At 48.2% G+C, this 23,698-nt stretch overlaps 1 protein-coding gene and 1 non-coding gene across 3 annotated transcripts; both read right to left on the bottom strand.

The window, feature by feature from the left end:
* Positions 1-348: 348 nt before the first annotated feature.
* trnae-cuc (transfer RNA glutamic acid (anticodon CUC)) lies at positions 349-420 on the bottom strand. The gene has a single exon. It is a non-coding gene; the product is annotated as a tRNA-Glu (tRNA).
* Positions 421-8,739: 8,319 nt separating this feature from the next.
* LOC148812591 (uncharacterized) lies at positions 8,740-19,626 on the bottom strand. 2 transcript variants are annotated; one of them, XM_088908553.1, is made up of 4 exons: positions 19,585-19,626; positions 16,270-17,175; positions 11,479-13,488; positions 8,740-9,550 (listed from the first exon to the last, which is right to left on the bottom strand). In XM_088908553.1, the coding sequence occupies exons 1-4, from the start codon at positions 19,616-19,618 to the stop codon at positions 9,108-9,110; spliced, it is 3,393 nt and encodes a 1,130-aa protein (XP_088764679.1). In that variant the 5' UTR covers positions 19,619-19,626; the 3' UTR covers positions 8,740-9,107. The 2 variants fall into 2 exon arrangements, with proteins under 2 accessions (XP_088764679.1, XP_088764680.1); XM_088908554.1 differs by lacking the exon at positions 8,740-9,550 and adding an exon at positions 9,621-9,663.
* Positions 19,627-23,698: the final 4,072 nt, after the last annotated feature.

Genomic DNA, 23,698 nt, shown 5'->3' with positions numbered 1-23,698 from the left:
TTGCACTTATATCTGTCGCATTGATTATGATTTATAATAATGTGATCATGTTGATAATGTTGCTTTATTGCCCCTATACAATTTCTTGCATTAGGAATTCGTCTTTTCACAGACCCCAGCTTGGTCTCCATGAGACAGACACACAGACAGGGAGAGAAGCTGGGGGTCAGAGTGCAGGGGCAGACATTGGACAGCGCCCCTGGAGCAGTTGGGGTGAAGGGCCTTGCTCAGGGGCCCAACGGCGTAGGATTCCTCTGCCGGCTGCGGGATTTGAACCAGCAACCTTCCAGCCACAGGAACAGATCCTCAGCCACAGAGCCGCCGCTCCGCCCCAGAAGAGTACTGACATTCCCTGACCGGGAATCGAACCCGGGCCGCGGCGGTGAGAGCGCCGAATCCTGACCACTAGACCACCAGGGACGCTACAGCGACACTTGACCGCACAGCTGAAAGATCACTCCCTGTAGTGCGACAAGCTTGCAAAGCCCCATGAACACCTCTTCTATTTCTTGTCTCCCCGCAGGAATCACGTTATGGGACGCCGAGACGCTGCAGAAAGACATCGACGTGCGTCCTCAGCCGAACACAGATTTCCAGATCATTGCGTCCAACTCCACGGAGGACAAGGCGTCTGCTCTGAATGTGGAGGCGAGCTTGGTGGTCAAGGTCATCAAAACAGTCAAAGAACTCAAGGACAACTTTGTGAAGGCTTCCGGCAAGTTCATGTCGACGAAGGAGATGCTCGAGAAAATCGAAATTTACTTCGAGACGATCGAGGACCGGATCATGAAACACACCTCCGAAAATAAGTGTTTATAAAACTTTCATTTCTCTTTACCTGAATTCAAATAAACCTGCAAGAACACGTCATCATACAGAGCTTCAGCACAGCGTATTTCCTGTCACTTATTTCTATACTGTATTACTGTATTTGAGGTGTCATCTGAACCGAAGCAAACCTCGAAAACACGTTTTTACAACACTGTCGATTTTAGCAGCGGTGATGCAAACCTCCAATATAGACGGTTTGAAAACGTTGTCTCTGTTCAGCGGAAGTGTAGCAAACGTGCGAGTCGGTTTTTAGTTCATTTATTGATCACACTGTTTCTATCAGCCCTGGATCTGACATGAGCCGCAGCGAAACTGGAGCCACTTCGACACACCGGTATCCTACAATTTCTTTAAAAAAAACACTTGATATTTACTTCAGGAGGAGGAAATACAAATATCAGCTAAACAAGCCAGCTAGTCAAAGAAACAGCACATTTAAACCAACAAAACTACAATTTCACTCAAAATGTCAGACGCAACTGAAATTAAAGTGGCCTTCGAGATCAGTTCAACAAGCTCAATAATAAACTTTTACACCAACAGACCCACAATTTCACCACAAACACATGGAGCTTGTGTCTGTGAAGGTGAAGTGTGAGACGATTCTGTCATCAGGAGGGAGGGCCACAGCAGTACAGCAGAGAGAGCCATCACTGTTACCCACATACTCTCACACCGGTCCCATGTAGAACTGCTGGATTAAACTGTCTGGTGAAGAGACACGTCTGAGACTTCTCATGATCAGGACAGGTCACAGTAAACATGCAGAAAGTGATGGTGAATTCTCGTTTCGCCTTTCTCTTATTTACTCGTTGTCAAACATGCCAGTCCGTGTTATTGTGCGTTTTGAAAACTGGTTGTCGATTTCTTTAAATGTTTCATACAAAAATGCTATTTGGAGAGTAACTAATTAGATATTCCCCTTGACTGAGGATGTGTACAGTCATCCATCAGGACTGGTACATTTAAAAATGACTGGAGAGAGCGCCACCTACAGGCGAAAGGCCACATCACAGCAGCAACGTGTGAACAATGAGACTTTTACACCCAAAAACCACAATATCTCCACAACCCCATAAGCACAATGATAAAAAGACACTTTTACACAATTTCACAACAAACCCCCAAAGTCAGTGATAAAAAGACACTTTTACACAATTTTACCTCAAACACGCCGAGCACAATAATAAAGACACTTTTACAGAATTTTTCATCAATGATAAAGACACTTTTACACAATTTCACCACAAACCCGTCGAGCTCAATAAGACCCTTTCACACAATTTCACCACAAAGCCCCCAAGCTCAATGATAAAAAGACACTACACAATTTCACCTCAAGCCCCCCAACCTCAATGATAATAAAACATGTACACAATGATAAAAAGACTTTTACACAACTTTATCACAAACCCCCCGAGCACAATGATAAACAGACACTTTTACACAATTTCACCACAAACACCCTGAGCTCAATGATAAAAACACTTTTACACGATTTCACCTCAAACACCGCAAGCTCAAAGATAGACACTTTTACACAATTTCACCACAAACACCCAAAGCTCAATGATAAAAAGACACTTTTAAACAATTCCATCAAAAACCCCCTGAGCTCAATGATAGACACTTTTACACAATTTTACCTCAAACCCGTCAAGCTCAATGACAGACACTTTTACACAATTTTACCAGAAATCCCCCTGAGCACAGTGATAAAACGACACTTTTACACAATTTTACCTCATTGATGGACACTTTTACACGATTTCACCTCAAACAGCCCGAACACAATAAAATGACACTTTTACACAATTTCACAACAAACCCCTGAACACAATGATAAAACGACACTTTTACACAATTTTACCTCAAACACCCCAAGCCCAATAATAGACACTTTCACACAATTTCACCACAAACCCCCAGAGCACAGTGAAAAAGACACTTTTACACAAGTTTACCACAAACCCCTCGAGCTTAAAGATAAAGACACTTTTACACAATTTCACCACAAACACAAGCACAATGATAAAGACACTTTAACACAATTTTGCCTCATTTATAGACAGTTTTACCTCAAACACCCCGAGCAAAATGATAAAAAGTCAATTTTACACAATTTCACCACAAACACCCTGAGCTCAAAGATAAAAAGACACTTTTACACAATTTCACCACAACCCCCTTGAGCTCAATGATAAAAAGACACTTTCACAATTTGACCTCAAACCCCCTGAGCTCAATGATAGACACTTTTACACAATTTCACCTCAAACCCCCCAACCTCAATGATAAAAACACACTTGTACACAATGATAAAGATTTTTACACAACTTTACCACAAACCCCCTGAGCACAACGATAGACACTTTTACACAATTTCACCACAAAACACCCCGAGCTCAATAATAAAAACACACTTTTACACAATTTCACCACAAAACCCCCGAACACAATGATAAAAAGACACTTTTACACAATTTTACCTAAAACACCGGGAGCTCAAAGATAAAAAGACACTTTTACACACTTTCACCACAAACCCCTCGAGCACAATGATAAACTTTTACACAATTTCACCTCCACCCCCCCGAGCTCAATGATAGACACTTTTACACAATTTCACCACAAACCCCCCAACCTCAATGATAAAAACACACTTGTACACAATAATAAAAAGACTTTTACACAACTTTACCACAAACCCCCCGAGCTCAATGATAAAACATTTCTTGCACAATTTTATCTTCAACATGCACATCACATTCTCTCCACTGCACACATCATTTCCATACCTCCTCATCCAACTTCTCTGGTTCCCTTCTCTCCAGCTTCTCTCTTCTTGACTCAGCATCCCTCAACAAACTAGTTACACGCATAAAACCCACCACATCTATCTTAGATCCCATTCCCACCACTTTATTCCAGTCCTGTTTCTCTTCTCTCTGTCCCATTGTCCTCAATATTATACATGAATCCATGAGCACTGGTGTTATACCAACGGTCCTCAAAACTGCTGCCATTACCCCCTTGCCAAAAAAGCCTAACATGGCTCGTGACAATCTTAATTTTCACCCCATCTCCAACTGACCCTTTCTTCCTAAAAGTCTAGAACGTGCTGTCACACTCCAGTTACATCACCACCGATCATCTAATAGCTTCTGATTCTGGTTCCCTCTCTATACTCATCCTTCTTGATCTCAGTGCTGCTTCTGACACTGTTGACCATGACCTCTTACTTTCTCATCCTGAGACTGTATTTGGGGTTTCTGACACTGCCCTCAAATGGTTCAAATCTTACCTCACCGATCGCTGTCACTTTGTCTCTCTCAATGGGTACAGGTCTGAAATTGGTCTTGTCAAGTCTGGTGTTCCTCAGGGCTCAATACGGGGCCCCTTGCTCTTCAGCATTTACATGTTCCTACTTGGTCAGCTTTTAAGATCACATGGCCTCAGCTTTCATTTTTACGCTGATGATACTCAACTATACATCCATACCAAACCTAACACTGATGTGGCTGTCTCTATTCTATCTAATTGCATCTCTGATGTAAAAAGTTGGATGACTCAAAGCGTCCTTCATCTTAACTGTGACAAGAATGAAGTCATGCTTATTGGCACCCCCCATCAACTTCGTAAAGCCAGTCCTGTAACCCTGTCTCTAGATGGCTCTGTACTTGAGCTTCAATCAAAATTGAAAAACCTTGGAGTTATATTCGATTCTGGCTTAACATTCGACCCACATGTGCAGCATATCGTCAAAACATGTTTTTTTCACCTTAGAAATATCGCTAGACTACCCCCTATGCTATCACTAACTGTGGCTGAAAAGCTGATCAACACATTTGTATTCTCTCAAATTCACTACTGTAATGCTCTACTTGCAGGGGTATCTAAATGTACTCTGAACAAACTGCAGTCTGTCCAAACCTCAGCAGCCAGAATCCTGACCAGGTCTAGTGCAAGTGATCACATCACTCCTATCCTGGAGTCCCTGCACTGGCATCCAGTTAAATTCTGTGTGGACTTTAAAATCCTCACGCTCACCTGTAAGACTCTGCATGGCTTGGCACCTCAGTACCTGTCTGAACTATTATCGCCCTACTCTCCACCTCACAACCTTCGCTCTGCTAATTCTGCTCTCCTTACTGTCCCCCAAGCCCCTCTACACTCTTGGGGTGACAGGGGCTTCTCCTGTTCTGCACCCAAGCTCTGGAACTCTCTCCCCAAGGATATCAGAGAGTCACCTTCTCTAAACTCCTTCAAATCCAGACTCCAAACCCTCTTCTTCAGAAAAGCCTTTACTGAACTGTTCCATTCTTCACCCCTCTGCTCTTCTTAGTACCACCTTCCAAAGTCTCCTCTGTGTACTGTAATTGTGTTTTATCTTGTGTATTCTTCTTATTTATTGTTATTGTCATCCTGTAAAGCACTTTGAGAAGCCACCTTTAATGCGCTATATAAAATAAAGTTTAACACCCCGAACTCAATGATAAAGACACTTTTACACAATTTTACCTCAAACCCCCCGAGCTCCATGATAAACAGACTTTTAAACAATTTCACCAAAAACCCTCCAAGCTCAATGATAAAAAGACACTTTTACACAATTTCACCACAAACCCTCCAAGCTCAATGATAAAAAGACACTTTTACACAATTTCACCTCAAACCCATCACACTTACAAAAAAAAAGACACACTTACCTCGGTGTTGGTGGAGGGGAGTCCTCATATCCTGTAAAGCGCGTTGAGTGGAGTGTCCAGAAAGGCGCTATATACAGATTCAGCCACGCAAATCATTACGTCATACCGCGGTACGTGATTGGCCGGCCAAAATGACCGACAGGGGCGCTCGGGGTGCGTTGGTCGGTCGTGGAAAGATTTCATCATTTGATCTCTTTACTGTGCACATTTTAATCTGCTTAGTATTGAATATTTAAATGGAATTTTACCACTAAAGGGAAATTTTAGTAGTTGAGCATAAAAGGAAGAGGAGCATAACGCATCTGAAGGTCATAAACGATATTAATTTAGGAACATAAACATATTATGTCACGGTATTTTAAAGAAAAAATACACACCAGTCTTCCATTTCTCCCTGAACATTTTAAGCACCAAAGTCTTACGTGTGGTTATTTCAGAAACGTTTTCACGTGCTCCTTGCCCCCTCTGACCATGATACCGGACGTTTATAAAGTAGACAGCGCTCTGTGAGAGAAGTGACAGTTTCAAGCTTGTCTGCGAAGACGCTCGATACCGGAGTAAACAAGCACACTTTTAGAACTGGGTTCATAGGGAGTATAAGATGGAATCGCGTATCTACAGGAATGAAGGACGGTCTAACTATATTTATGCACGGTGAACGTGGATTCTGTCTGGCACGGCCAGATTGTGAAAAATAACTATTTCATGAAACACGCGTTTCATTTTAATCAAGATGGGGGCAAGGGGGTCTTCTCTGTGACCCTCCCTTAGAAAATTAACGTGAAAAAACTAAAAATCAGACAATCACAACAGACATATCAGAAAACATCTACATACTGTGAGTGTCTGGAGACTGTATCTGAGTTTTAGTTTTTGGCCGGACCACAGCCCCACCCACACAAACACCCCCACTCCCCCATCCTCACACACACACCCCCACACACTCAGCCACAACCCCACCTACACCCACACCCCCACTCCCCCATCCTCACACACATCCCCACACACTCAGCCACAGCCCCACCCACACAAACACCCCCACTCCCCCATCCGCACACACAACCCCACACACACTCCCCCACAGCCCCACCTACACCCACACCCCCACTCCCCCATCCTCACACACATCCCCACACACTCAGCCACAGCCCCACCCGCACACACACCCCCACTCCCCCATTCTCACACACACTCAGCCACAGCCCCACCCGCACACACACCCCCAGTCTCACTGCGCCACACAGCCGCCGGCACACCTCGCCGTGCCCGGCCCCCCCGCTGCATCAAACAGACACTTTTACCTCAAACACCCTCTATCAAACAATGATAAAGACAATTTTACACAATTTCACCTCAATGATAAAAAAACACTTTTACACAATTTAACAATGATAAAGACAATTTTACACAATTTGACCTCAAACCCCCCGAGCTCAATGATAGACATTTTTAAACAATTTCACAACAAACCCCCCAAGCACAATGATAAACAGACACTTTTACACAATTTTACCTCAAACCCACCGAGCTCAATGATAAAAAGACACTTTTACACAATTTTACAATAAGCAGACACTTTTACACAATTTTACCTCAAACCCATCGAGCTCAAAGGTAAAAAACTTTTACACAGTTTTACCTCAAACCCCCTGAGCTCAATGATAAACAGACACTTTTACACAATTTTACAATGATAAACCGACACTTTTACACAATTTTACCTCAAACCCGTCGAGCTCATTGATAAACCGACACTTTTGACACAATTTTACCTCAAACCCGTCGAGCTCAATGATAACCCGACACTTTTGACACAATTTTACCTCAAACCCGTCGAGCTCAATGATAACCCGACACTTTTGACACAATTTTACCTCAAACCCGTCGAGCTCAATGATAAAAAGACACTTTTACACAATTTTAACCTCAATGATAAATGACCTCGGTGTTGGTGGAGGGGAGTCCTCATTCTGTAAACCGCGTACAGTGGAGTGTCCAGAAAAGCACTATATGAGTGTAAGCAATTATTAATATTACACAATTTTACCTCAAACCCCACGAGCTCAATGATAGACACTTTTAAACAATTTCACAACAAACCCCCCAAGCACAATGATAAACAGACACTTTTACACAATTTTACCTCAAACCCATCGAGCTCAAAGGTAAAAAACTTTTACATGGTTTTACCTCAAACCCCCTGAGCTCAACGATAAAGACACGTTTACACAATTTTACAATGATAAACCGACACTTCTGACACAATTTTACCTCAAACCCGTCGAGCTCAATGATAACCCGACACCTTTGACACAATTTTACCTCAAACCCTCCCAGCTCAATGATAAAAACACACTTTTACACAATTTCACCACAGACATGTTCTCACTCCTATGACTGTTTTCTCATCAGCCTGAGGACTGAACGATTTCAATGAAGAAACGGAGGGACAAGTCGCCACTCACCGCCACAGCCCGGGAAACATCTTCCGTCTCCAACACGAACAGCAAACGTCCTCTCGGTGCGCAGAAACGTCCAGAAACGCGTTGACTTTGGACTCAGTCAAGTTTAACAGGTGTATAAACGTGCTGAAGAGCCCCAGCCTGGCGAAAACTCTGTCAGACCGATTATACTGACGCAGTATTATATTATATTAGCGTTACAACACTGATAGCATATGATATTGATGACACTGACGCAAACGCACACTTTTCCACTCCTTTGACGCCGATATCTACGTTCGTGAGGAACAAACTGCTGCTCTAGACGACATTATATTTAAAAAACACGAAGTGAGTGATTGAAACGTGTTCAAACCGCGGTTGACCTGTGGCTTCAGCTCGGCGACGCAGAGACACGGCGTCCATGAGGGCGGGAAAGAAGAAAGCTTGTGTATTCTAATAAAAAGTTCTGACCCGGTTTAAATCTGGCCGATCTACCTCTTGGCTCCCTGGTTTGGTCCCGACAGAGTGGACTGGGTCGAGACAGCAGGACCGTCAGGGTGCGGAGCTGCGGATCTCGAACCGTCAGGAAGGATAGCAGTCATTTCACACAGACACCAGTGCCAGCAACCCCCCCCACCACGCCAGCAGGAACATGCAGACTCCACACACACAGACGCCAGTACCAGCGACCCCCAGCAGAAACACACAGACTCCACACACATATATACACAAAGAATAGCAAAATACAAACATGATCAAAATAGAACATTATTTAAAATTAGTTTTTCTTCACATGGGACACTAAGGGCAGGTTTTCAGTGAGTCGGATCTCTTACGAGGAAGAGATCAGTGTTTCAGTGGAAAGTCCTCACTCTGTGTCCAGGAAGTATCCGGTCTTCCTCTCCCGCTGGGAAAGACTGTGTGGATCAGTGACTGACCTGCGGCAGTGTCTCTCTGTGTCTCTCTGTCACTCGGATAACACTGCCTGAGCTCCTCCTCTCCCTCTCCTGCTCCTGTCTTAGTGTCAACTCTCTCTCAGCTCCTCAATCTCCTGTCTGTTTCTCTCTCCTGTCTGTGGGCTGTGTGTGTCTGCTCATTGTGTCTACGGGCTGTGTGTGTCTGCTCATTGTGCATCTGCGGGCTGTGTGTGCTCTTGTGTGTCTGCGGGCTGTGTGTGCTCTTGTGTGTCTGCGGGCTGTGTGCGCTCTTGCGTGTCTGCGGGCTGTGTGCGCTCTTGCGTGTCTGCGGGCTGTGTGCGCTCTTGCGTGTCTGCGGGCTGTGTGCGCTCTTGTGTGTCTGCGGGCTGTGTGTGCTCTTGTGTGTCTGTGGACTGTGTGTGCTCTTGTGTGTGAGTCTGTGCTGCTCTGGTTTCTCCTCCCAGTAAAGCTCCTATCTGAGCTCCTACTGCAGCTCCTATCACTGTTCCTGCTGCTGCTGCTGCTGGGTCCCTCAGGGCTCCTGCTAGGGCCCCTACTGCTGCCCCCAGTCCGGCTCCCAGCGGCACCAGTCTCAGCTCAGAGGGGTGGGGCTGGAGTCCGGGTTCGACTGTAGGGTCTCCTTCACTCACTGCAACAGGAGGAGAGACAGGAAGGGAGGTCACAAGTGACCCATTTACTACTCACTACCAAACAAGCTAGAGATCGACGATGATGAATCTCATTTCTTTATCCAGCTGATTTCTGAAAGATATAAAATTTCAACAGTACAGCAGAGCAGTCTGTACAAGACACCCACCACTCTGGGTAAAACAGACCTTCATGTGCTCAGTCCTTAAACGTACAACTGTACAACTCAGGAACAACACCAAACTTGTTAGGATATAAACTTGACCTATTCCTCATTCTTGGTAGAAGTTGTGTTTCTCCTCCGTATAGACAGGGGCTTCTGTAACAGCTCACAGTGAGACTCTCCAGTCCATTGGTGGGACTGAAACACAGTAAAGTTTGACACCAACACCTGCTGCAGCACAACCTCTAACGAAAGAACATCATGTCTGTAAAATCACAGAACTTCAACACTGTTCTCCTGGTACAGCATCCTCACACCTGCTGTCCTCCAACATGACTGGACCAGCTGTCCTCCTGGTGTAACAGGACTGGACCTGAACCACTGGACCAGCTGTCCTCCTGGTGTAACAGGACTGGACCTGAACCACTGGACCAGCTGTCCACCTGGTCTAACAGGACCGGACCAGCTGTCCTCCTGGTCTAACAGGACCGGACCTGAACCACTGGACCAGCTGTCCTCCTGGTCTAAGAAGACTGGACCTGAACCACAGCTATAAGAAAAATTAGTCATTTTTGATTAGTACAAAATTAAATTAAATGTGATATTTATTTTGATGTGTACTATTGACATGTGATTTTCAGATCAAAGGGTTAAATTTGAGCAAAAGCACAGAATTTCAGCATCTGTCTGTGGAAATGATTTTCTAGACACGATTAATCATGTTACAACAGTGTCGTCTGTTGTGTTCAACCCCCAGTGTCAGGTGAACAGAGTTAATCGTGCAAATGGCTGACAGGCGACTCCAGTTGCTCAGGTGTTTATGTTGTACTAACTGTGAAAACGAGAGCTGTCAGACTGCAGCCTTGGTTCCAGTCTTGACTGTCTGGGTCTGGCTGTCGAGTCAGGATGAAGACCAGAGAGCTGCCTGTGACAGAAGAGCAAGCAGCTGTGAAGATCAGAGCCCATCAAAGTCCAGGTGGCACTGTAACCGCTGGAGAGAGACCGGGCACCACAATATCAACAATACGTCATGTCTTGAAAAAGACGCGACTGGAGGAGTCAGCCATGGGAAATCAGCAGTGGTTCAAGACAGATGAGAAAACTCCTGAGAGCAGTGAGGAAACTGAGATAGCCATCAGACTGCAGACACCCTCCACAGGTCTGAGGTGAAAACACCTCCATCCAACACGCCAGAGACCTAGAGAGGAGACCTACAGGGGCAACAGTGCAAGATGCACAACTCTCATGGGCTGTTGTCAGGGAGAAGTGGAAACTCCTGGGCGTTTGAGCCCCTTTGAGCTGCAGAGGAAATGACACCCAGAAACACGCGCAGGCGGAGAGCCGCCGAACGTGGCTCACAGGATCATATCAGGGGTCTGGGGGCGTCGAGGAGTCGCAGACTGAAAGTCGTGTAAGAGACGTGTGACCAAGTAACTCTGATTCACTTCACTGCTGCTGACCTGAAACTGGGGGGACTGAACACAGAAAGTCTTCTCTGACAAAGTTTAACTGTGGAAATGCCGGCCGTCTGTGCTAGAGACTCATATTTAATATGCAATCATATTCTGTTCTTTTGTGTCAAAAACAAATTCCAACAGTACTCAGCAAAAAGCACATATCGCCCCTCATGGTCCCAATACTAAACTGATTCACTCCTGAGTCAGGAGAAAGATCTGGAGCCTTGTGAGCAGATCTATCTCTCTGGAAGTTGCCCTGCAGAATTTACCCCACCCTGACTGGGCATCCACCACTGCTGGGGTACTTACTCTGACCCGGCTCCAGGCTCTGAGGCTGGGAGGACTCCTGCAGCTCCTTCACTCTCCTCTGCAGCTCCCCTTCCCACCTCTCCTGGATCTCCGCCTCCTTTCTCTGCAGCCTCCTGTCGTACTCCTCTCTCAGCCCTTCCTCCCACTGCCTCCTCAGCTCCTCCGTCCTGCTCCTCTCCTCCTGCGCCTCTCGATGCTGCTCCCTGTATCTCTCCTCCAGCTCCTGCTCTCTCTGACAGTGCTCCCTCTCCAACTGCTGCCTCAGCTCCTCCGCCCTCCTCCTCTGCTCGTCCTCCAGTTCCTGCCTCAGCTCTGCCTCCCTCTGCTGCTGCTTCAGTTTCAGCTCCTCCGTCTGCCTCTGCAGCTCCTGCCTGCCCTGCTCTCTCATCCTCTCCTCGTAGTGGAGTCTGAGCTCTGCCAGTCTGCTCTGCTCCTCCAGTGCGTATCTCTGCTCCAGCTCCTCCACTCTCCTGAGCTCCTCAGCCCTCCTCAGCTCCAGCTCCTGCTCCCTCTGCCTGCGATCCTCCTCCAGCTGCCTCCTCAGCTCCTCCTCTCTCTTCCTCTGCTCCTCCTCCTGCTCCTTCCTCTTCTCCTCCATCTCCCTCTGCTGCTGCTGCTCCAGCTCCTGAACTCTCCCCTGCAGTCTCTCTTCATACAGCTGCTTGATCTCGTCCACCTTTCTCCACAGCTCTGCTTCACACCTCTGCTGGGCCTCCCCGTGGTCTTGGCCTCTGTGCTGCTGCCTCAGCTCCTCTATATTCCTCTCCTGCTCTTCTTCAAGCTCCCTCTTCACGGCCTCCATCCTCTCCCTCAGTCTCTCTGCACACTGGGTCCTGGTCTCCTCCACCTTCCTCAGCTGCTCCTCAGTGAGTTTCAGGATGGTCTCCTGCACCCTCCTGTGCTGCTCCTGGTATCTGAGCTCCATCTGCTCAGCTCTGCTGCGCTGCTCCTCCTCGTACCTGCGCAGGAGCTCCTGGTGCTGCGTCCTGTAGCGGAGCTTGATCTCCTCCGTCTTCTCGCGCTGCTCCTGCTCCAGCCTCTGCCTCTGCTCCTGGTACTGCAGCTGCAGCTCCTGCTCCTTCCTGCGCAGTGTCTCCTCCTGCTCTCTCCTGAGAGCCTGCAGCTGCCTGCGCTGCTCCTCTCCCTGCCTGCGTCTCAGCTCCTCCAGCTGGTGCCTCTGCTGCTCCTCGTGCTCCTCCTTCAGCTGCTCCGCTCTCCTCCTCTGCTCTTCCTCACTCTTGCGTCTCAGCTCCTCCGTCTTCTGACGCAGTTCTGCCTCGTACTCCTCTCTCAGCTCCTGCACTTTCTTCAGAAACTCCTCCCTCTCCTTCCTGCCCTCCTCCTCCACCTCTCTGTATCTGTTCTCTCTTTCTCTCAGCCTCTTCTCTGCATCCTGGTCCACAAAGAAGCCCAGACTGTTTCCTGCCACCATGTCCTCGATCTTCTCCAGCAGCTGTGTGACCTGGGTGCGGTCGCCCGTGTCCATATTGTTGAGAACATGATACCTGTTCCCACAGCTCTCTAAGAGCTGCTGCAGGTCTCTCCCCTGTGTGTCAACGTACTGCTGCACTGTCTCCTGTCCCAGACTGTCCCCGTGGGTGAAGAGGATGACAGTGTGATTCAGGACAGCCTCCCCGAACACCTCGGTCACGGTCAGCAGGGCTCCCTTCTCCTCGTCCGTGAAGCGTCTGGCCCGCAGCACCAGCAGGAAAACGTGGGGTCCTGGGGAGGACAGCAGCAGGCACCTCCGGACCTCCAGGCACACATCCCTCTGGCACCCCCTGCTGTCCAGGAGGTCTGGTGTGTCGATGACGGAGAGCTGCCTCCCAGCAGCCTCCCCCCTGCGTCTCTCGCAGGTCTGGGTGACCGCGGACAGGCTGGGCCAGGAGGGGAACTGTGTGCTGCCCAGGAGGGTGTTTCCTGATGCGCTCTTCCCAGCACCAGTCCTGCCCAGCAGCACCAGTCTCAGCTCAGAGGGGCGGGGCTGGAGTCTGGGTTCGACTTCACTCACTGCAACAGGAGGAGAGACAGGAGCATCAGGGAGGTGACACATGAGAGGAGACCATGTGTCCTCTCCACAGGTAAGAGGAGTACAATTTGCTCAAGTCATTTCTTGACAAACGTAACTTAAAAGTCATTATAATAATAATAATAATAATAATAATAATTGCTTACACTTCTATAGTGCTTTTCTGGACACTCCACTCAAAGCGCTTTACAGGTCATGGGGATCCCCTCCACCACCAGTGTGCAGCTCTTTACAGGTCATGGGGATCCCACTACCACCACCAGTGTGCAGCTCTTTACAGGTCATGGGGATCCCCTCCACCACCACTGTGCAGCTCTTTACAGGTCATGGGGATCCCACTACCACCACCAGTGTGCAGCTCTTTACAGGTCATGGGGATCCCACTACCACCACCAGTGTGCAGCTCTTTACAGGTCATGGGGATCCCACTACCACCACCACTGTGCAGCTCTTTACAGGTCATGGGGATCCCACTACCGCCACCAGTGTGCAGCCCCACCTGGGTGACACTCCAGTCCTCTCCCCACACACCAGCTCTCAGTGGGGAGGAGAGCAGAGGGATGAAGCCAGTTCAGAGAAGGGGGTTATTAGGAGGCCATGATGGGTAAAGATCAGGGGGGTAATTTGGCCAGGACACCAGGGTGACACCCCTAATCTTCTCGAGAGACACCCTGGTATTGTTAATGACCACAGAGAGTCAGGACCTCAGTTTGACGTCTCATCCGCAGGACGGTGCCTGTTTACAGTCCAGTGTCCCCGTCACTATACTGGGGCATCAGGACCCACACAGACCACAGGGTGAGAGCGCCCCCTGCTGGCCCAACTCACACCTCTCCCAGCAGCAGCCTCAGTGTTTTCCCAGCAGTCTCCCCTCCAGGTACTGGCCAGGCTCACACCTCCTGGGCTCTAGTTGGGGCTGCCAGCTGGGAGTTGCAGGGTGATAAGGCTGCTGGCCATTATGAAAGAAACCTACAGAATGAACATCTGGGAATTATTCTTGGGCATCATGCCCAGAGTCGGCACAAGTACCTCCTTCACCCTGACTCTGAACATCGGCGTTTCCCAGCGCTGCAAACTCAGCCCTCTCCTCTGCTCCCTATTCACCCACGACTGCGTCGCCAGGAACAAGACAAACTCCCTCATCACGTTTGCGGACGATACAACGATCATCAGCTTGATCACGAACAGTGATGAGTCCGCCTACAGGGAGGAGGACGAAACGCTGACAGCATGGTATCAGGACAGCAGCCTCTCTCTGAACACCAGCAGAACTAAGGAGCTGATGGTGGACCACAGGAACAGACCAGGCACCCGTTCACATCAGTGGGTCCGCAGTGGTCCAGATTTTCAAATTCTAGGTGTCAACATCACAGGCGACCTGACCTGGACCCACCACACCAACCCCGTAGACAAGACAGCGCCTGTTCTTTCTCCCCAGACTGAAGAAGTTCAGCCTGCCTTCACACATCCTGACCAGCTTCTACAGCTGCACCACTGAGAGCATCCAAACCGGCTGCACCACTGCCTGGTGTGGTAACTGCTCCGCCCACGAGCTCAGGGTCCTCCAGAGGGTGGTGACACTGGCTCAGAACACTACCGGCTGCGCTACTGAACACACAGGATATCTACTGTGTTAATGCCTCAAGAAGGCCAGGTCCATCCTCAGGGACCCCAGTCACCCTAAACACAACTTGTTCTCTCTACTACCATCTGGAAAACGGTAGTGAAGTATCAGACCAAGACCACCAGGTGTCAGAACAGCTTCTTCCCCCAGGCAGTGAGACTGCTGAACAGCCAACCACAGCAGACACCTGCAGTTACCTCCTTGAACTGACAGGGGGCACTGGCACTCTCAGGACACCTACGAAGAGCACTAAATACCTCCTACCCTGTACCCTACTACTGTCAGGACACCTCAATACCTCCTACCCTGTACCCTACTACTGTCAGGACACCTAAATACCTCCTACCCTGTACCCTACTACTGCCAGGACACCTCAATACCTCCTACCCTGTACCCTACTACTGTCAGGACACCTCAATACCTCCTACCCTGTACCCCACTACTGTCAGGACACCTCAATACCTCCTACCCTGTACCCCACTACTGTCAGGACACCTAAATACCTCCTTCCCTGTACCCCACTACTGTCAGGACACCTCAATACCTCCTACCCTGTACCCTACTACTGTCAGGACACCTAAATACCTCCTACCCTGTACCCTACGACTGCCAGGACACCTCAATACCTCCTACCCTGTACCCTACTACTGTCAGGACATCTCAATACCTCCTATCCTTGTTACTTCCACACAATCTGTGAATTGCAATTGTGTAATCTGTTGTATCCCAATGTTAACCCCTATAAATTCCTGTCCTCCAACTCTTCTATCCCTCTTAACGAGCCTTTAACGAGCTCGCAGATTTCAATGCTGACAACACCGCTGTGTGCTGTACTGTTCGTGCATCGATCAATAAACCTTGATTGATTGAGTGTTGGTCAGACAGTCTTGAGGAACAGATTACAGAGACTGAGCTGCTGTGTGATGGATTAAATCTAATCTCCCTGAGAGAAAACAGTTCAATTACAGCACAGAGGATTTAAACAGACACAGATCTGTGTGCCACTGTGTTAGTAACGCAGTACAGAGCGGAGCACAGTATGATTTTAATTCCTAACAAGGACACAAGATGGTTGAATCTCTCAGTCTGATGACCAGTAAGATCAGTGACTCAGTAATACAGCATCAATCACACTCACTGTTGGGAGGGATGATGTCTATACTGTTCCTCCTCTTGACAGGCAGTCTGGGCTCCTCTGTCTCTTTCTCCAGCTCCTCTTCCTCCAGTGTCTTTCTCATCTTCTCCTTCAGTTCCTCTTCTCTACTGCTCCACTCCTCCTCCAACCTCTGTCTGAGCTCCTCTTCTCTCTCTCTCTCCCTTCTTTCATACTTCTGTCTCAGCTCCTCCGTCTCTCTCTGTCTCTCCTCCTCCCTCTGTCTCAGCTTCTCTATCTCTCTATTGTATGTCTCCAGTACAGTGTATAGTTGGTCAATGTCAGTGGTGAAGTACAGCCCATAGTTTCCTGCCACCATGTCCTCTATCTTCTCCAGCAGCTCTGTGACCTGAGTGCAGTCACCACTGTTCTTGTTGTTGAGAACATGATACCTGTTCCCACACTTCTCCACCACCCACTGGAGCTCCTTCCCTCTTCTCTCAATGTGCTGCTCAATGGTTATGGGTCTCAGTCTGTCCCCCCAGGTGAACAGCACTATTGTGTGTCTCCACACTCTCTCACTGAGAAGCTCCAGACGTTCCTTCACTGATCTCCAGTCTGTGTCTGAGTCCAGATTAATCACCAGGAGGAGAGCGTGGGGTCCTGGGGGACACAGAGACACGCTGTACACAACCTCCTGTCTGATCTGCTGAGGATCATTCCTCATCAGCCACACATTCCAGCCTGGAGTGTTGACCACAGTGATCTGCCTCCCAGCTACTTCACCCTGTCTCTTCACACACTCCTGAGGTTCTCCCTCAGTGTCAAACTCCTCTCTGCCCAGGATGGTGTTTCCTACTGAGCTCTTCTCAGACCATCTCTGGCCCAGCAGCACGATCCCGATCTCTGAGAGACGCTGTGGTGCCTCATGGGAATCAGCCCGTCTCCTCCCTGTCAGAGAGAAAGATCACAGATTATTTACATGATAAAGTTCTCATCACAGATATCTTCACTCTTCATCCCATTTAAAATTCATGATAAACACTTTCCTATATCTTTTCTTTTGTCCCTGCCCTGTGAGAAAGGAAAAATCACAGATTATTGAGATTATATTTCTGTGTATTCTCTGTGGTATACAAAAATGTTCTGTTAATGTTAGACAAACCGTATTCTTACAACATTTTTATTCTGTATTCTTACCATCTATATATAAATATTTTTTTATTTTTAACTGTTCTCTCAATAGTACATTTTTATTTTTCATAAGGATTTTCTTAGAATAATTTAACCTCACCGAAAGGTTAGATTTCTCTCATCTGATAAACAGATATTTTTTCCAATGCCTTCCTTGCTCATCTTTACCAAGGGTGCCAATACTTCTGGAGGGCCCTGTAGAGCCCTACTAACACTCTGAGTGTCTAGTGGCAGTTCAGACCCATATGGGACTCCTGTGTTCAGTATGAACCTTTATTCCACCTTGGAGTTATATTCGATTCTGGCTGAACATTCGACCCACATGTGCAGCATATCGTCAAAACATGTTTTTTTCACCTTAGAAATATCGCTAGACTACCCACTATGCTACCACTAACTGTGGCTGAAAAGCTGATCAACATTTGTATTCTCCCGAATTGACTACTGTAATGCTCTACTCCCTGGAGTATCTAAATCTACTCTGAACAAACTGCAGTATGTCCAAACCTCAGCAGCCAGAATCCTGACCAGGTCTGGTGCAAGTGACCACATCACTCCTATCCTGGAGTCCCTGCACTGGCATCCAGTCAAATTCTGTGTGGACTTTAAAATCCTCACGCTCACCTGTAAGGCTCTGCATGGCTTGGCACCTCAGTACCTGTCTGAACTATTATCGCCCTACTCTCCACCTCACAACCTTCGCTCTGCTAATTCTGCTCTCCTTACTGTCCCCCAAGCCCCTCTACACTCTTTGGGTGACAGGGCCTTCTCCTGTTCTGCCCCCAAGCTCTGGAACTCTCTGCCCAAGGATATCAGAGAGTCACCTTCTCTAAACTCCTTCAGATCCAGACTCAAACCTTCTTCTTCAGAAAAGCCTTTACTGAACTGGTGCCATTCTTCACCCCTCTGCTCTTCTTAGTACCACCATCCAAAGTCTCCTCTGTGTATTGTAATTGTGTTGTATCTTGTGTATTCCTCTTATTTATTGTTATTGTCATCCTGTTAAGCGCTTTGAGAAGCCACCTTTAAAGGCGCTATATAACAAAGTTTATTATTATTCCACCTTATTTTAAAAATACATGTAAAAACTGTAAAAGCATTCAGTCCATCCTAATTCTTCAGTAGTGAGTCTAAAAATGTCACATTAAATAAAGACATGTTTGGGACTCAGCCATCTGGCTGGGAAATTGTGTGTTGTATAGTTTCAAACCGCTTAGAAACTATCTACTGTGATCCACACTGAAGAGAATTAGCATGATGTTAGTTTAAAAACAGTGAAACTGACAAGCTGGAGGAACTGAGTCTCTTTAGTCTGAAGGGAGTGTCCCACACTGACAGGGTGAAGATAGGGAACCACATACATACGAAATATTCAACATCTTCAGTGACAGTTAGTCATCATTAAATACCAGTTAGATATTGACACCTCAGAGTTCCTCGGAATTAACACTGAAGCTCAAAGCAACACTAAGACTTAAAATCAGGAGTGGGAGGCTCTACTGTACACAGAGGGGGGTGGGGGTGGGGAACAAGCTGTCCAGCCCTGTTGTTGAAGATGATACCCTGGCTTCTCTCCAGACACAGCTGGGTGAGCTCCTCCAGTCAGGACATGGGGCTCTACTGTACACAGAGAGGGGTTGAGGGAGGGAACAAGCTACCCAGTCAGGACAGGAGAAACAGCTGTACGAGAACCTGGAATCACTACTAATTATGAGCCAAATAAATTCCTCTGTTGTTCATCTGTACTGATTCCTCTCTGGTATTATCAGCTGTACAATAAACAAGACCTCTGAGCAACAAACAGGAAACGATGATATCTGAGCATGTCTGAGCATCACGAATACTAACAGTGTGAATCCAATACCATCAGCACACAGTCAGGTTTAACATCAATCATTCTACCTTAAATAAACACATTATTAAAATATTTAGTATATTCCAAACAGCTTGAGTTTACACTACCGATCTCTGATCCCTGACAAGAGAAAGTGAAAGTAAACCAGCTCCTGTCTCTCCTAGTTCAGACCCTGTGTGTCTGACAGACAGAACAAACTCCCAGCAAACTGGAAGACACGTCTCCAGCTGCTGCTGTGCTCTGTGACAGAGAAGAGACCCTCAGTGACTCCCTTACTGACACTCTGACAGGCAGAACAAGAGAAAACTCACCAGGGCTGAGCGCTGAGCTCCTACACGCTGCCATCTCTCTCTCTCTGTCTCTTCCTGCTGATGTGAGGTGGGGGGTTTCCCGTCCTGAATGTGACGCTGCTCTGGCGCCACCTAGTGGATTCATAAAGTTAATCACCAACTGAACAGGTTCATCAGTAAGAGCAAAATAAAACACCAGAATACCCAGATCAACTCTTACCAGCATCCTTGGACACTGGGGTCCACACCCCTACTCTCACACACAGTGTCCTGGATCTGTACTGACCAGCAGTCGGGACCCTGGGGTCCACACACGTCTGGATCTATGAAGTCAATGAGGCGCTGCAGTACTGCGCAGTCCCCGCCAGGGGGAGACAAGGCACCAGAAGCCAGAGGCCCAAGCTGAACTGCTTCAGGAGAGGGATCGGGGAAACAGCAGGTGCTTTTGGCAAGAGGATCTCATTGGCTTGTTCCCCCCTCCCACCCCTCTCTGTGTACAGTAGAGCCACCTGTCCTAACTGGAGGAGCTCATCCAGCTGTGTCTGGAGAGAAGCCAGGGTCTCAGCTTCTACAACACGCCTGGGCAGCTTGTTCCCTCCTCCCACCCCTCTCTGCGTACAGACCCCCTCTTAACCGGAGATGCCTGAGCGCTGATTGACCCCGACCACCCCCCCCCCCTTGACTGAGCCGCCCCCCCAGAGCCCGTGACGGTCTGGGGACGAGTACAGTTTCAGGACAATCTCCTCTCTTCCACCGGCTCCTCCAATGCAGACTCTCAGTCGGCTCTTCTGCAGCGTCAATCCCTCCCCAGAACAAACACAAACCACACCGCTGCTTCTCCGTCTTTATTCATCTGTTCACAGAACATACAGCGACCGGGGGCTCCCTCCCTCACGAGGAACCCCAGGCCACGGTCAGGCGGAGAAAGGAGAGCGATCCGGTGGGGTCTGGGGGTTTCGGACCAAGGGGCAGTCTGTCTTAGTCCTCTGGGCGTTACTGTGGCGAAATACTCCCTCCTGTCCTGCTTTTAAGGTCGAATTTCCTTTTTTATTGGAATAAATTCTCTTTTTTTTAAAGCGTTTTTTTGTGGGGCATCTCTGCTGTTGAAATAAAGACTTAGGAAACAAACAAAGACCTCAGTCGGTTTCAGAGGAGAAACCGCCCCCCCTCCCCTCCCCTCACTCACGATGAACGCAAGAAGGTTAAGAATAAAGACGACCCGTGACCTCACAGACGTGTCCGTGGGAGTCTGCTTGAGCGACGCAGAAACACGTCAACGCCTGGGGCTCGCCTGCCATTCCCACACAAGAGAGCAACAGGAATTGGAAGTCCAGGGCTCCGTCTCTCGCCGGGGAGCGTGGGTGGTGTTGTTTTTGTGGGTGGGAGTGGGAGAAGGGAGTGAAACCCCCCCCACCCCACGATCATTTCACTCGCTGTCATCGATCGATTATTCAACAAAAGATCATGGAGAACCGTTCCAGTTCCTCACAGTGAAGGAAGAGTAGCACCACCTCCGCTCTCACTGAAATACTCTCCATCAATAAGATGCACGAGTCTCTCCATCAATAAGATAGATAAATAAATAAGCCACGCTGGAAATCAATAAATAAACAAACAGAGTGATAAGGCGCCACGGGAGTCTCCGCCTACGAGTCCCGGACTCCCCTCTCCGGGCGGCAACTGTCCAGGTCCGAGCTCGGGTTCGGGTCCGGCTGGCCGGTATGGGTATCGGTATCGGGCCGGACTCGAGGGCCACTCCCGTCACTGTCGGACTCCACCCAGAAGGGGGGCGGGGGGGGGTTACAGGTCACAGGTCACAGGTCGGAGCTGCTGCTGAGGTACTGAGAGACACCGACCAGTAACAGCACCTCCCCGGTCTTCGTCGCCTCGGCCGCTGCCCCCTCTTCCTCCACCGCCAGGAGGGGCGATGGCGGTGGGAGTGGGGGGGGCAACAGCAGCCCCGGCCCTTACTCCTGCCCCCCCTGCCCCTGCCCCTCGGGGGGGCAGCTGGCGGCGGGCAGTGCCGGTTCGCACCCGGACTCCTCGGAGGCGTAGATCTGGAGACACAGCGCGGCCACCAGCAGCAGGAGCAGCCTCTGAGCGGAGCCACGGGGCTCGGCCGCCGGGGGGCGGTTCTCCACCTGGGGGAGAGAGAGAGGTCAGGGTCAGGGGGTCACGCTCTCTGGGGTTCGAGCTGCATGATATTAATAATAACTCCTTACACTATTATAGCTCTTACAGGTCATGGGAATCCCACTACTGCCACCAGTGCGCAGCTCTTTACAGGTCCTGGGGATCCTACTACCCCCACCAGTGTGCAGCCCCACCTGGATGATGCTCCAGTCCGCTCCCCACACACCAGCTCTCAGTGGGGAGGAGAGCAGAGTGATGGAGCCAGTTCAGAGAGGGGGGTTATTAGGAGGCCATGATGGGTAAAGACCAGGGGGTAATTTGGCCAGGACACTGGGGTAACACCCTACTCTTCTCGAGAGACACCCTGGGATTGTTCATGACCACAGAGAGTCAGGACCTCGGTTTGATGTCTCATCCGCAGGACGGCGCCTGTTTACAGTCCAGTGTCCCCGTCACTATACTGGGGCATCAGGACCCACACAGATTGCAGGGTGAGAGCGCCCCCTGCTGGCCCCACTCACACCTCTCCCAGCAGCAGCCTCAGTGTTTTCCCAGCAGTCTCCCCTCCAGGTACTGGCCAGGCTCACACCTGCTGGGCTCCAGTGGGGCTGTTTAAGTGTCACACTTCAAAAAGAACATTGAAAAGCAGGCAGGAGACACACCTGCACCCACACACGGCACCACACAGTCGAGACGCGCCGAGCCGGTTCTCACCGCGTCGGAGTACAGCACGCGCAGGGCCGGCACCCTCAGCGGTTGTGCGAATTTCCGCCGATTCACTGCTGCCGCGTGGCGCTCGAGGTTTCAGAGAACTGTGTTTGTTTCTAGGAAAAAACAGGCCGCTGCTCCCCGGGAGGAACCGCCAATACTACTACTGATAACAATAGTACTACTAACACTAATACTACTACTGATAACAACAGTACTACTAACACTAATACTACTACTGATAACAATAGTACTACTACTAACACTAATAATGCTACTGATAACAACAGTACTACTAACACTAATACTACTACTGATAACAATAGTACTACTACTAACACTAATAATACTACTGATAACAATAGTACTTCTACTAACACTAATACTACTACAACTGATAACAACAGTACTACTACTAACACTAATAATGCTACTGATAACAACAGTACTACTACTAACACTAATAATACTACAACTGATAACAATAATACTAATACAACTGCTACTACTACTTATAACAAATGTACTACTACTAACACTAATAACACTGGTAATACGACTGCTGCTGCTGCTGCTGCTACTACTACTACTGACAACACTAATAATACTACTAATACTACTACTACTGAAATTACTAATACTACTAATAACAACACTAACAATACAAATACTCTACTAATACTACTGATAATGATAATACTAGTAATAATACTAATACTACTACTAACAGTAATAACACTACTAAGACCAGTAACAATCTCCTTCACACAAGAACTGCACACACGGTGTACAAATCAGATGACTGGAGAGTAATATCCGATGGTGATAAACACAAGGAATAGAACTGACCTTGTTGGTTTCTCTAAAAACACTACCACTCCTGTCAGAGACAGGATATGCTCCACTAGAATTGTTGTCTCTGACCGGTGAGGAATTTCGTTTGTTGTGCGAAGGACTCAGCAAGAAGAGATGTGTCAATTCAGGTGCAGTTGTTTATCGTGAGGGAAAGCACAGATAATATGGGCTTTAATGAATTAACAGTAAAAGTGTAGCAGGGGGCCTCGTATGGACTGCGGTTGTGTCTAGTTTTTGTCATTTGCATTTAAAGATTTTGCTTGTCTTTTGCACACAAAATCTAAGCTAAGACTTTTACATGAAACATAATGCAGGAGTAGCTGCAGCCTAGGTAGACGTGCCGAAAACCACGTTACGTTGTTATTATTTACTTTATTATTTATTATTTCTCACTGAACACTAGCGCCCCTCTATGATCACACACTGAACATACTACTGT

The sequence above is a fragment of the Atractosteus spatula genome (genome assembly GCF_055471065.1).
Source record: "Atractosteus spatula isolate fAtrSpa1 chromosome 10 unlocalized genomic scaffold, fAtrSpa1.hap1 SUPER_10_unloc_2, whole genome shotgun sequence".
Lineage (NCBI taxonomy): Eukaryota > Metazoa > Chordata > Actinopteri > Semionotiformes > Lepisosteidae > Atractosteus > Atractosteus spatula.
Note: the sequence above shows the minus strand (reverse complement) of the source record. Positions and strands in the feature narration are given on the sequence as shown.

Coding starts and splice junctions, on each gene's coding strand:
- LOC148812591 (XM_088908553.1), bottom strand. CDS start 19,618: ATGGCAGCGTGTAGGAGCTCAGCGCTCAGCCCTG. Junction 13,489..16,269: donor AGACATCATCCCTCCCAACA/GTGAGTGTGATT, acceptor CTCCTGTTGCAG/TGAGTGAAGTCGAACCCAGA. Junction 9,551..11,478: donor GAGCCTGGAGCCGGGTCAGA/GTAAGTACCCCA, acceptor CTCCTGTTGCAG/TGAGTGAAGGAGACCCTACA.